At 44.5% G+C, this 15,166-nt stretch overlaps 1 protein-coding gene across 1 annotated transcript in view; it reads right to left on the reverse strand.

The window, feature by feature from the left end:
• Positions 1 to 1,328: 1,328 nt before the first annotated feature.
• plcl1 (phospholipase C like 1) overlaps positions 1,329 to 15,166 on the reverse strand; it is a 66,198-nt gene continuing 52,360 nt past the window's right edge. The window contains exons 8-12 of the mRNA XM_056436020.1: positions 8,957 to 9,319; positions 6,386 to 6,589; positions 5,339 to 5,414; positions 4,605 to 4,714; positions 1,329 to 1,532 (exon numbers count right to left, since the gene is read on the reverse strand). Coding sequence (XP_056291995.1) covers positions 1,329 to 1,532; positions 4,605 to 4,714; positions 5,339 to 5,414; positions 6,386 to 6,589; positions 8,957 to 9,319 — 957 coding nt within the window. The remainder of the gene's footprint in view (positions 1,533 to 4,604; positions 4,715 to 5,338; positions 5,415 to 6,385; positions 6,590 to 8,956; positions 9,320 to 15,166) is intronic.

Raw genomic sequence — 15,166 nt, forward strand, 5'->3', positions numbered from 1 at the left:
ACGGACGCAATTAGATAAATCAGTACACTTTCCACCTCTCTAAAACTCCCAACCCTCAATAATAACCGTTCATACTTTAGATAAGCTCTATTTTTCATCTGACACTTATTGAAAGACTCATTTTGAGGAATTTGACATCACCAGAAAAGCTGCCATTTTATTTTAAGTCAGAGAGCGTTAGGCTGATCGGGTACAGGAACAAGTTTCATCTCGATATCGAGAATGAGCTGAAGGTGAGACACGAGGCCACGCCCCCTCTCCTGCATGGGAGCAAGACACACAGACGTTATCGTTGCTTTGTGCCTCTTTGTAGTTGTTCTTTTGTGGTTATTTTTGTCTGTGGCTTTTGGACCTTTGTGGTTGTTTTGTGTCTCTTTGAAGTTTCTTTGTGTCTCTTTGTAATTGTTTCGTCTTTTTGTGCATCTTTCTTTACTGTCATTTTCGTTAAGCCCACATTCAAAGTCATTGGCAGTCTCTCTGTGGTCATTTTGGCCCCTTTTCATAGCAGCTGTGAGTCTCTTTGTGCATCTTTGCATCTCGTTGAAGTTGCTTTATGTGTCTTGGTGGTCATTTTGAGTCTTTTCCTGGTTGGCACGTGTCCCCTCGAGTGACATTTTGGAGGTTTCATTTTGTAATCCATACAAACTATCAATCTTACTTGATGTGACATCATCCATTTGATTAAACGCTTTGCGTTTTTTTGTTCATTTTCCCATAAAACCACTTTTTAAAAAGTAATATCATCCTATACTGAAAATGTAGGCTACTTGAATTAATTATATTCCACCTGTGTTTTAATTGTTGTGTGCGTCCCAATCCTGTGTATCAATGTCATATAGCTCATAACACACACACACAGACACACACACATACACGCACAAACACACAAACACACACACACACACACACACACAGTGTTGCCTTCCAAGAGGACGAGCTGAAACGCCGAGGCAGCTCTACGTCTCCTCCATTCCACCAACAGAACCAACATTTCCTCTCTAATGAGGAAAAACCTGCCGAGGAAAAACCTGACGACTAACGACGTTGAATCCCGCGGGGTTTTTATCCCAGAAAAATAAGAAAGAGCCTTTCAAAGTTGGAGAACCCGCGTGGAGAGTCTTTCATTGCTTTCTCTTTTCCCCGGTGGAGCTGCAGGCCGGCCCCTTCAGATGGTCCAGTCTGGAGTCTCTTTACTGTATAAAGGGATACGCTGCCAGACAGAAAGTCTCCTGTGGTGCTCGTTATACACCCCCCCCCCCTCTCTTTCTCGCTCTCATATCTCCTCATCTTCGTTATCGCCCCCCCCTCTTTCTCGCTCTCCCCCTCCCTCAAATGCGTCCGTTGCCGTGTGTGCTGGCTCGGCGGCGAGACAGAGAGTGGGTGGAGGACTGCAGCTCGGCGGTGGAGAAGGTGGAGGAGGAGGAGGAGGAGGAGGAGGAGGAGGTGAGTCCACAGGCTTCACAGGCCAGAGCCAGCTGCCTCAGCGCGTCCAGAGAATCCATCTTCGCGCCCCGTAACAGATCGCTCTGACCCTGCAGCACACAGGAAGACACACGTTGACCTCACGCGGGAAGCACGAGCACAGCAGGATGTGGGGTCGTTTCCCGGGATGTGACAGGAGACGTGTTCAGCGTTTGCATTGTGACCAGTCGCTGTCCTCCCAGCTCTGTGGTCAGCTGCTTGAGGCTCTGCTCACCAGAGACTTTCTCACTTGGTCTGTATGCTGCTCTGCGCTGCAAAGGCTCTCTAAAGAACCTTTACGCTCTATAAAGAACCTTTATGTTCTGTAAAGAACCTTTGCGTTCTGTAAAGAACCTTTATGTTCTGTAAAGAACCTTTGCGTTCTGTAAAGAACCTTTATGTTCTGTAAAGAACCTTTATGTTCTCTAAAGAACCTTTACGCTCTATAAAGAACCTTTATGTTCTGTAAAGAACCTTTGCGTTCTGTAAAGAACCTTTATGTTCTGTAAAGAACCTTTGCGTTCTGTAAAGAACCTTTATGTTCTGTAAAGAACCTTTATGTTCTCTAAAGAACCTTTACGCTCTATAAAGAACCTTTATGTTCTGTAAAGAACCTTTGTGTTCTCTAAAGAACTTTTACGCTCTATAAAGAAACTTTATGTTCTGTAAAGAACCTTTGTGTTCTGTAAAGAACCTTTATGTTCTCTAAAGAACCTTTACGCTCTCTAAAGAACCTTTATGCTCTATAAAGAACCTTTATGTTCTGTAAAGAACCTTTGAGTTCTCTAAAGAACCTTTACGCTCTATAAAGAACCTTTATGTTCTGTAAAGAACCTTTGAGTTCTCTAAAGAACCTTTACGCTCTATAAAGAACCTTTACGTTCTGTAAAGAACCTTTGTGTTCTGTAAAGAACCTTTACGCTCTATAAAGAACCTTTATGTTCTCTAAAGAACCTTTACGCTCTATAAAGAACCTTTGAGTTCTCTAAAGAACCTTTACGCTCTATAAAGAAACTTTATGTTCTGTAAATAACCTTTACGCTCTATAAAGAACCTTTATGTTTTGTAAAGAACCGTTGAGTTCTCTACAGAACGTTTACGCTCTATAAAGAACCTTTTAGTTCTCTAAAGAACCTTTGAGTTCTCTAAAGAACCTTTACGCTCTCTAAAGAATCTTTATGTTCTCTAAAGAACCTTTACATTGTGTAGAGAACCTTTACGTTCTGTAGAGAACCTCTCCCAGAGCAGATTTTCAGGCTGGTAAACCAAATCATTGAGAGCTGAGAGGAACTGCAAAGTCAGGTGGTTACTAATACTCGCACATGCTCATCCATTCATAATATACATAAATACATATTGATTTATCAATTATTTAACAATGTATTTAACAAAATCCCCAAAATCTAAAGTTTGTTTATTTTATATTTCTTTGCTATGGGGAAATACATATACATAGGGATTTGCAGGATAGTTTGTATCCGATTCAGGGCCTTCACAATTGTATTTGTTCTAGCAGGTCCAAATGTGTCGGTGTGAAGTTAATGTTCCTAAAGAGGCAGCTTTCATTTGTCTTTCTCTTTAAACCACAACCACAGCTCTGTCTCGAGTTAAAAGCAGTTAATGGGGAACAATCCGACAGTTTTGATTCATTGCAAAAAGCACTTCAGCCAGAGCGAACGTGATGATCCGGTGGCCGGTCGGGGGAGTAAAGTCAGTAACAAGAAGAAGGGCCTAATTTAGCAAGAAAGAGACTAATAACCATTTAGAAAGTGATCGTGATCCTCTTGATTGCATTTAACTTTGTATAACTGGAGTTGTGGAGTCACATGAACAGCGAGAAAGAAGTTAGGATAGAATACAAAAAGGTTTCACTCAAAATCCCCAAAATAAATCAGCTTCCCTGAGCCTCAGACTCGTTGCTCATTCAGCGTCCGCAGCTAGACCTTTGAAAATGATGCGAATCAAATCCATGAAATCATGCACCAGGAAGTATGAAGACCCCAAATAACCCACACAATGGGGGGAGGGAGGTGGGTGGGTCAAACAAACAAAAAACATCTGACAGACAGCATTGATTGGCCGACCAGACCACAATCCTTCCCGAAACTTAACCAATAAATTGTGTTCCTCTAAACCTAAATAAAGTGTTTCCTGCACAAGATAAGTTTGTTTTGAAGGGACTGTGTAGAAACTGAGACTTTGTTGCTGACCCTTTGTTGGAAATCTTTTTCGTGGGATATCATGAGGACCGTTGTGTGTAATATGATTTGTGAGAGTTTTAAACCTTTTAACTGCCTCATTCCAGAAATATAATCATCCTGGAAGTGCTTTTTTTCAATTCGGACCTGAAATATACACTACCGTTCAAAAGTTTGGGGTCATCCAGACAATTTTGTGTCTTCCATGAAAACTCACTTTTATTTATCAAATGAATTGAAAATTGAATAGAAGATATAGTCAAGACATTGACAAGGTTAGAAATAATGATTAATATTTGAAGAATTAATTTTGTTCTACAAACTTCAAGCTCAAAGGAAGGCCAGTTGTATAGCTTATATCACCAGCATAACTGTTTTCAGCTGTGCTAGCATAATTACACAAGGGTTTTCTAATCAGATATTAGTCTTCTAAGGCGATTAGCAAACACAATGTACCATTAGAACACTGGAGTGATCGTTGATGGAAATGGGCCTCTATACACCTATGGAGATATTTCATTAGAAACCAGATGTTTCCACCTAGAATAGTCATTTACCACATTAACAATGTACAGTGTGTATTTTTGATTAATGTTATCTTTATTGAAAAAACAGTGCTTTTCTTTGAAAAATAAAGACATTTCTAAGTGACCCCAAACTTTTGAACGGTAGTGTATATATTTTTTTCCGTGTGCCATCTTCATTTACTCTTACCCAGTAACATATATACTGATATGTACACATCTGAACAAAAGAAGAACATGTTTAAAAAGGTAAAAATGATTAAAATAGCCCTAGTGGTTGCAGAGATACAGCCTTTTTAGTTTGAGTATGCACTTTTCGGAGTAGAGGCCCAAAAAAACAGATACAAAAACACAAATAAAATAAAAAGACAATTATTGAATGAATCCGACCGATTCTGAGAGTTTCGGTGATGGTGCGTACCTTGAGCACAGTGATGTTCCAGGTGAAACTCTCCACAGCTTTGCTCTGCTTGCGGCCCTTCAGCCCCTCCCTCTCCCCGAGCCGAGCGAGTTCCTCATGGAAGTCCATTCCTGCAATTTGTTTTAACATATTTACACAAAAGCGAATTTTCATTCCTCGTGACATTGACATCGGCAGCAAAAGGGTTGGGAGTTATGCAAGACAATAACAGAGGTTTCCCTGCGTAGACCTTTACACTGTGACTGCTGCCATACGGATGCATTACAGCGCATGGAGATGTATTTATTACCTTCGCATTGAAAATGCGGAAGGTTATGTTTTGATCGCCGTGTATTTATTTATTTGTATGCGTGTTCCTCGCATAACAAAAAAAGTTTTAAACCGAATCGCATGAAATTTGGTGGGATGATTGGTTATTATCCGGGGACAATTTGATTAGACTTTGGGATCAAAGGTCAAGGTCAAGGAACGGTCAACATCTTCTTTTTACCATAGCACGGTCAATTTGTATCCAATTGGCATGCAACTAATGCCAACATGTTCATAATTCAATGCCCAATCTTGTGATATGCGAAGGCATGCACTCTACCGAGTGCCCGTTCTAGTTTATGACTGTTTTGGATTTATTTTAGGATTTGGGTGTATCGTGTACTGCAGGGTTTTTTTAAGTCACGAGTGCTCATCAAAAAACGCTTGCTCCGCGTTCCTCATAGTCATCCGTCGCTCACGGTTACCTTCTCTCTGCACCTGGTCGATGCGCTCCTGAACGGCGTCCGATTTCTCAATCAGCTGCTTCTGGGCGGCGATCATCTGCACAGACGGGAAGAAAGTTAGAGAGTTAATGAGGCTCGTTTTGACGCTTTGAGGGTTTTGAATAAAACAATAAGAGAAATGTGTGACTTCAGAGCTGAAACGATTAGTCAATTCATCAAACAGAGATTCATCAGCAGCTATTTGGATGAAGCTAAAGCAACTTTTCGAGCTTGTTTCAGCTTCCCAAATGTAGCGATTTAGAGAGAGAGAGAGAGAGAGCGGGGCGAGTGTGTGTGATGGCAAAAGCCTTTTCTGTGTGCACCCGGAGAGGCTGGAAGAGGTGTAATGTTCGACTGGAGATTGCACTGCGGCCTGCTGGGTTCACACACTCGAACATTACACACACACACACACACACACATCATTATCTCCGCTGACTTGCATGAGCACGACGCGGCAGGTACGGCGTGTAGGTGTAATAGTTGAGTGCCGAAAACAGGTGGGAGAGATTCCAAGAGGAGATGGAGTAGGAGGAGTCACAGCTGGCAGTGTGTGTACGTGTGTGTGTACATGTGTACGTGTGTGTGACTATTCCATGCATATCTTTCTGCATATTTATTGCCTCACGAGGTTGTGTGCAGGCTCCGTTTTTACCACAATTTACCACCAAAAAAACACAATTTTAGACTTTCTGATGGAATTCATTGAAGCAGACTTGAGGCAACAGAACTAAAGTAAACCAATACAGTCAACGTGTGAGTAAAGTTCGAAAAGTAATTTACATGCTGTGTCAATAAGCCACTTGTTTTATTTTTTTAAGCGAGCACGGGGCAATTTTGAATTCTGAGGATGGGTTTTTCACAATGTCGCCCCGACTTAAAAATATATTAAGAACTAGATGTACAGTATTGTATGAGTGTAAAGTCATAAATGGTGATTATGGCTTAATAGATATAAACGGCTTGTTCTATGATATAAAATAGGTCTGTAAATATGCACTTTGAAGCTTCATTGAGTAGGTGACTCACCGTGTCGTAGGCGGCGAGCAGTTTGCGTGTGGGCTCCGCGAGGTTGACCAGCGGCTCCAGACACGGGTAGCCCTCCTTCAGCACCATGGCGGCCCCCATGGGGCCCTCGGGGCTCTGCAGCCTGGTGGTCAGGCTCTGGATGCACTGCTTCAGTTTGGCCACCGCGGGGAGCCCACACTGCTCCTTGAAGCCGGCGGTGGCGCTCTGGAAGGAGGAGGAGGAGGAGGAGGAGGATGATATTAGATCAGTTGTGCATTTCCTGCTATAAAATAAATTGGGGTGACACAACACACACACACACACATAATCTTCCCATCACATCCCCTGTCATCTGCTGTCTCTCGTGTGATTTAAATCAATATGGCATCATTGCTGCTTTTAATCCAGTGAAATCGGTCTCAGCCTAAGCACATTTGGCAAAGAGAAAAAGACAATATGGCATGAATGTGGAACACAAAAATAACGTCGGCATGCAGAGTGTTTTTACAAACGTTTTCACATAAAAAAATTTAAAAAAAGTATGTGTCAATCTGCGTAAATTATATTTTGGATCATAATGAAGGTGAAAGATCCATTTCTGTATAAATACAAGCACGAGAATTAATGTGCCACCTGGCAGAGCCCCGACTGGACGAGACGATCACGCCCCACCTGTGTGTGTGTGAGTGTGTCACTGTGTGTGGGAGCGTGTAGCCCTGTGTGTGTGTGTGAGTGTGTGTGTGTGTGTGTGTGTGCATGTTTGACACATTGATTGGGAGGGATTGTCTCCGCTTTGGGTGATACATGAGCCGATGAAGGATGTATCTTCCGATGGAGGAGACGGAGGTGTTGCTTCACCGCTTGTGCCGAGGAGGCCACTCAACTGTTGCAAACGAACCAGCGAGGAGGAGGAGGAGGAGGAGTGTTTTATGGCGATATCGGAAATTGCATCAGCGTCATGAAATACCTTCATTTTTCAGATGACTGAATTCGCCAAAAACCGGAAATTCATTTTCCGTTATTTAATCCATAAATCCACACTGCGTGGTTTAAAACGACCGAACATAACCACGATGGGGAAAGAAATATCTCGACATTCAGGCAGCTGTGGAGGAAGTGTTTAGCTCAAACTCTTATTTACCTCCAGTTTCTTTCCTTCTGCCACCTCATTGAAAACAGATTTATACGCTGTTGTCTTTTGGCTTCAATTGAAACAATCTGAACGTGTCCGTGGACTCCGCTCCGGCCACATTTACCGTCTAATCGTATCTTTCTATTGACGCTTGGCGATAGCTGAAGTTGCCCAACGTCCTCCTGGATCCATATTCTTAGTCCTGGGACAGGGAACCCTCCTCTGTTGCTTCTCACGAGAGTTATGTTGTTTTTCTCCCTGTTTTTTGGTGAGTTGGGCGATTTTCTGAATTGAGGGTCTGAAGACAAGAGCGTGTCCGGGTTGTAAAAATCAATTGGAATAAGATAAAAAGATGCAGATGCAGCACCTTTAAAAATGACCCTTGCGTTATGTCTGAACACGAGAGCGTTGCATCGGAACCAAAACGTTGGGGATAGAAAGTTGCCACGGTTGTCGAAGGAGGTTATTAAAGTCTTATATCACGGCTCGATAGTGAGGAGTTTGAGGACGGGACAAATACATGACCCTGAAAATGTAAATTATTCTAGACGGCAGCGATGCAAATTAAAGACCGTCGTGACACAAGTTTTTAATCGATTCATTATGTAACACACAGACGATCTATTGAGCAGCGTCTGAGGTTAACTGCTGTACGGCCGAAGCTACCGTGATCTTTTTTATTCTGTTTCCTATTTGCAAAATTCCCTTTGAGTAGTCTGTTCTCAAGTGTATATGTGAAGAACAGAGGTAGCACGGATCTCGGCCTGGCTGTCTCTCAGTGGACGTCTGCACACCACATTAAAAAATCAACCCTGACAAAACTGAACTGCTTTTCCTTCCATGGAAAGGCTGTCCCACCCACGACCCGACTACCAAGTTCAACAACTCCGTGTTAGCCAGGGACCTCGGGGTGACACTCGACTCAGTCAACTCTCTGCACAACATCAGGAGAATACGTCCTCCTCTTGCTCAGAAGGCGGCACAGGCTCCGGTCCAGGCTCCGGTCCAGGCTCCGGTCCAGGCTCCGGTCCAGGCTCCGGTCCAGGCTCCGGTCATTTCACACCTAGACTACTGGAACTCCCTCCTGGCAGGTCTACCTACTTACTTGATTCTTGTTGTTCCGAGTTCATACTCGTGGTTGATGCACTTATTGTATTGTAATGCTTTTGCTTAAAAGCGTCATCTAAATAGATATGTAATGTCATGTAAAAGAGCTTTTATTGTGAAAGGTATGAAAGGAAGATGATCTGGTCTGCCTTTGTGAAGGTTAGTGTTGTTACACAATAGTGTGATAATTATATATTTTTATTTTTTTACCAGGTAATATTTGCATTATATGCGATGGCACAAAAAAAACAATGAGAGCTAAAAAAAAAAAAAAATGTATTGATGTATATATTAATTGGACAGAAAAGCAAATTCAATTTAGTAAAGTCTATCGAGTCTCCCTTTCCGCTCACCTGAGCCTCCTCCCGCAGGTCCGTGGCCTCCTTGAGGGGGGCGCCAGCCGGCTTGAAGGTCTCGTCCAGCACCTTGATGCCGGTGTGCCTCAGCGTGACGTACTCCCGGCCTCGCCTCCCCCCCCTCCTCACCGACAGACCTCGCCGCTGGGACTTCCCGCCTCCCGGCCGGTTGGTGATCGCCACGTGGACGAACAGGCTGGTGTGGGGCAAGGGGTCTCCCGCCATGCCCAGCAGGGGCACGTTGCGGTAGCCGGGCTGAAGGCACTCGAAGGCCACGCTGTGCTGGCCGATGAAGTCGTCTCCGATGTAGTCGTCGTCTAAAACCACGAAGCGCAGCAACGCCAGCTCCGGCATGTTGACCTGCAGACGAGAAGAAAAACAATAAACTTGAGTCAGAAATCGAACCACGGACACATTTCGACCTGCTCGCTGGTTTTCGTTTTTATCTAACGCATAATTTTTTTCAGAAAACGAATGCCGTCAAAATGAGAAAGTATTCGTCGTTCCTTTTCAGTTTAAAGTTGAGTTTACTGTATACACTTTATGCAAGTATATTTGCATGAGTTTAAATGATTATATAAGGAATTGAATATCATTTTATTTAATTATATTCTAATTTGTGTGTAGCGTAAAGGTCCTTTAAATTACATGTCATTGTGCGACCCTGTTGTAAAATGAAAAAATAATTAATTGACCCTGAGGGGCAATTAAAGAATGATAATAATATGAAATGGATTTAATTGACATTTTCTCAATCAATCTACTCTCGATAATTCTTAATGAAAAAAAGAGGGTTGTTTTGTTAATTAAAAATTAAAAACTGAAATCTGTTTAGTGAGCAGGTCCCTTAACCAACTACTTTAGAGAAGCCCCTTTGGCAGCAATTACAGCTTCTTACACACTTCTTACACACTTATTCCTGAAGTGTCTTCTAGTTTTGCACAACTGGATTTGGGAAGTTTATCTCATTCGTGTTGGATTTAGTAGCCGCTGTGAGGCTTTTTAAAATATACGTAAATATATATATATATATATATATACAATTTAGTTGAATATATCAATATATATAAACTGTATATATATATATATATTTAGATAACTATATATATATATATACATATAATGAATTCCTTGGATCATCAAACTTCTTATTTGCAGTAAATTGTATTCGCCAGAAGGACCAAACTCATTCGTTTGATTACCGAGGCTTTTAAAGGTTTCATGTTTTGTCCCCTGAGGAAAGAAGGTGTCTGGGGTTATCTGTACATTATACATGCTCTTAAATTAGATTCATCAAGTCGGCTCTTATTAGGGCGACCAGATGCACTCCATTGAATGTTTACAATGGCAAACGTGTGATTAAATAGTCACAGTATATAGCTGAAGAGTTTAAACAGCATTTTGTGTTATTAGGCATCACTCATGAAGCTGTTGAGGCGAAGCATTAAAGTTAATTACACGTGACAGTAAGCGGCACATCCTGCTGCTGCTGCAGAGGGGGAGAGGCTGGTGGAAATATATCACACCTCCAGGGGATATTAATGGCTAATAAGGCTGTAAACACTCGTACATGTGAGCACAGACACAGACACAAACACACACACACACACACACACACACACACACACACGCTCAATAAGTGGGAGGACAAATGATGCAGTGTGTCTCTGCATATTAATTCCGTGCAGAGGAACAGAGAGTAAACACATTTCATAATAAAACATCAGCTAATGGCTGTTTTTCTCTTCACAAATCTTGGGACAGTCCAACAAACACACACACACTGTGCATTTTCTACCTGTGAGGCGAGACTACTGACTACTTGGATCCTGCTAAGTATCTTCTTTAAACTAGTTTTATCTGCTAAAGTTACTGTTGTATTTGTTGTTTAAAGCTGCTAGATTGTTAGTCTGTCCTGTTTTAAGGAGTTGTTTTGGTAGAGAGGTGTGTCCTGTGTTCCGACACCTGAATCTTCACTGATTGGACGAGCGATCGTCACCTGGTTTCTATTGAGTGTCATTTGAATACCAAAAGCCAAGGGGCGGTGTCAACGCGGCTGGAGGTAATTGGCACTAACTTGGGCTCATAACCGGGTGGGGTTTTTCGCGTCAGCTGTAGCGTCAGCGTGACTCGGAGGACAAAGACTCGGAGGACAAAGACATAGGAGTCTTCCGTTGGAGTCTTCGGGGGTGGCTGAGTATTTCCCCATTTTTTTAAATATGTGTGTCTTTTCCATACCTGTGCGTATCTCTACTCGTAGTTACTATAGGACTCGCTCATTCATGTACCGGAACCCCTCCTCTGTTATCCTTCCTACCCGCACTACTCACAGCCAGCACCTGGTCACAGGAGGCCTCTGGAACTGTCAGTCAGCCAACCGCAAGGCCGACTTCATCTCTGGCTTTGCCTTGGAGCAGTCGTTGACTTCCTGGCTCTCACTGAGACCTGGATCACAGCAGACAACACGTCTACCCCGGCTGCTCTCTCCTCTGCCTTCTCCTTTAGCCACACACCCAGACCCTCTGGTCGGGTGGAGGTACAGGTTTACTCATCTCACCCACATGGTGTTTCTGTCCCTACCCGCTTCCACTCTTTATCCCACTGACTTTTGAGTTTCATGCGGTGACCGTTACTCATCCGGTTCAACTTCACATTGTTGTTCTCTACCGTCCCCTGGTTCTTTGGGAGATTTCTTGACGAGCTAGACGTCCTCCTATCGAACTTCATGGAACACGGCCCCCCGCTCATCCTTCTGGGTGACTTTAACATCCAGACAGAGAAGTCATGTGATCTCTTACTCTTACTGTCTTCCTTTAACCTCTCACTCAGTCCCTCCCCTCCTACTCACAAAGCCGGCAACCACCTTGACTACATTTTCACAAGAAACTGCTCTACCTCTAACCTCACTGTGACTCCTCTCCATGTCTCTGACCACTTCTTCATCTCTTACTCTCTCTCGCCTCTGGTACTGACAACCCACCCATATCTACAGACTCTGCACCTGTACGCCGCAACATTCGCACCCTCTGCCCCTCCTCTCTGGCCTCCTCTGTCCTATCTGCTCTCCCTCAACTGACTGCTTCTCACTCATGCATCCTAACTCTGCCGCAGACACTCTCCTCTCTTCCCTGTCTTCATCTCTTGATTCTCTTTGTCCTTTTAAGACACGACCGGTTCGGAAATCCTCTCCGGCTCCGTGGTTGTCGGACTCGGTGCGCCGAGAGAGCCACCCTGAGCGGCGGAAAGAAAATGGCGCAATCGAATCAAGCGGAAGACTTGCTCTTCTATCAATCTTTTGACTCATCGATCTCTTCCTCTATCTCTGCAGACAAAAGCACGTTCTATCTGACCAAAATTGAGTCTTCCTTCTCTAACCCCAAAAACTCTTCTCTATCTTTTCCAACCTCCTTGATCCCCCTGTCCCCTCCTCCTTCCACCCTTTTGCGAGCCACTTTGTCGACTACTTTACAAACAAGATAGACGACATACGCCCTCCTTTACAAATCCATCTTCTATCACCTCACCAACACTAACTTCTTCATCCCCTCTTTCCTCTTTCACCCCTTGTCTCCCAATCAAGTTCTTAGCTTGGTGACCTCCGCCCGACCGACCACCTGCGCCTTGACCCCGTCCGCCTCCCATTCTCCAGGCTATTGCTCCTGACCTTCTGACCTTCCTCACCCATCTTATTAACAGCTCCTCTCAACTGGCTGTTTCCTAACTCTCTGAAGGAGGCGAGAGTCAACCCTCTCCTGAAGAAACCCACGCTCAACCCGCCTGAAGTCAGCAACTACAGACCGGTCTCTCTTCTTCCTTTTCTCTCCAAAACTCTGGAGCGAGCTATCTTGAGCCAAGTGTCCTCCTATCTCCACAGTAACAACCTTCTTGACCTCACCAGTCTGGATTCAAGGCCGGCCACTCGACAGAGACGGCCCTCCTTGCTGTCTCTGAGCAGCTTCACACTGCTAGAGCAGCCTCTCTCCTCTGTCCTTATCCTTCTCGACCTTTCTGCAGCATTTGACACCGTGAACCACCAGATCCTGATCTCTTCTCTTCAGGACCTGGGGATCTCAGGCACTGCACTCGCTCTTTCTCTTCCTACCTTAAAGACCGCACCTACCGGTAACTTGGAGAGGATCTGTGTCTGATCCTTGTCCTCTCACTACTGGGGTTCCTCAAGGCTCCGTCCTGGGTCCCTCCTCTTCTCTCTGTACACAAATTCTCTCGGCTCTGTCATTCGCTCGCATGGCTTCTCCTACCATAGCTATGCTGATGACACCCAACTGATCTTCTCGCTTCCACCGTCCGAAACACAGGTGGCGGCACGAATCTCTGCCTGTCTGACTGACATCTCTCAGTGGATGTCTGCTCACCACCTGAAGATCAACCCTGACAAGACTGAGCTACTATTCCTTCCAGGAAAGGCTCCCCACCCACGACCTGACTATCACCTTCAACAGCTCTGTGTTGGCCCCTACCCGACTGCCAGGAACCTCGGGTGACACTCGACAGTCAACTCTCCTGACGGCCAACATCGCTGCGACGACGCTGCCCTGTAGGTACATGCTGCACAACATCAGGAGAATACGCCTCTTCTTACTCAGAAGGCGGCGCAGGTTCTGATCCAGGCTCTGGTCATTTCACGCCCGACTACTGCAACTCCCTCCTGGCTGGTCTACCTGCTAAGGCCATCCGACCCCTGCAGCTCATCCAGAATGCAGCAGCTCGACTGGTCTTCAGCCTCCCGAAATTCACCCACACCACTCCGCCTCCGCCTTCCACTGGTTACCGTGGCTGCTCGCATCCGCTTCAAAACACTGGTCCTGGCGTATCGTGCTCTAGACGGATCGGGCCCCGCCTACATCCGGGATATGGTCACACCGTACACCCGCACGTTCGCTCCGCTCTGCAACAGCCAATCGACTTGTGACTCCTGCACCTCGAGCTAATCACTCAAATCCAGACTGTTTGCTGTCCTGGCTCCTCAGTGGTGGAACGAGCTCCCCACTGACATCAGGACAGCAGAAAGTCTCTACATCTTCCGTCGGAGACTGAAAACACACCTTTTCCGACTATATCTGGATTAAAACACAGATTAGCACTTCAGTGGCACTTAGATAGCACTTACTTATGGTACTTTTGTAGTTCGACTATGTTGAGGAAATGTTACTTCCTGTATTCTTGTTGTTCTTAGTTTGTACTCTAGGTTGAAATGCACTTATTGTAAGTCGCTTTGGATAAAAGCGTCTGCTAAATGACATGTAATGTAATGTAATGTAACACACACACACACACACACAAACACACACACATACGATGTTGGTGTTGTGTCTATAACAAAAAGCAGTAAAAATCTATCCCACAGAGAATGAAACTAAACTTGCCCCAAGCCTGTGTTAGTGTGTGTGTGTGTGTGTGTGTGTGTGCGTGCGTGCGTGCGTGCATCCACAACAATAAAACCATATGAAGTCTTCAGGCTCGGAAGGAAATACACTCAAGCAGCAGAGTTGAGGCATCGATTCCCTCGAGAATATCCAGATTATAGTTTGTATGTCTCTGAATGTGTGGGTCACATCTGCTTAATATAAAAGCCTGTTGTTACAAATGTTCTGAATCACAGCTGTAGAAATGCTCCTTTGTTCCACTTGGAGGTAAAAGCGCACTTTGGGATAACAGTTGGGCTGCGATTTAATATTCATATTCTAGTCAATAGTCATGTTCAAGTTCAGGGGAGAGCAGAAGGTCTGCAGTGATGAGGAGATACAGACACGCATGCAGAGTCTGCAGACACACATGCAGACACACATGCAGACACACATGCAGACACACACAGATGCATGCGGGGACTGTGTTCATCATAATGTTATGCACATAGGGGAGTGTGTTCTGACGGGAACGCTGGTGGAGACGGATGAGGGAGCGGAGAACATGTCCCACTGTCTGAATGAGGGCTGGCGGCCCCCCGAGGCTGCACGATCAAAAAGTATACATCCCTGTGTGTGTGTGTGTGTGTGTGTGTGTCGCTGTACTCCCATAAGCTGTGAGTGAGGGCTGTGTGGTGGGGAGAGAAACTGAAGATCCACACAAACAATGACTTAAATCCAATTCTCAATCTTTCTACAACAAGCCCTCGGCTGAGCAGAACATCTCTGTGACAATCAATTTAGAAGCAATAGTTTCTCTGAAAAGACGGAAACAAGGCTCTGA

The sequence above is a fragment of the Pseudoliparis swirei genome, chromosome 2, assembly GCF_029220125.1.
Source record: "Pseudoliparis swirei isolate HS2019 ecotype Mariana Trench chromosome 2, NWPU_hadal_v1, whole genome shotgun sequence".
NCBI lineage: Eukaryota > Metazoa > Chordata > Actinopteri > Perciformes > Liparidae > Pseudoliparis > Pseudoliparis swirei.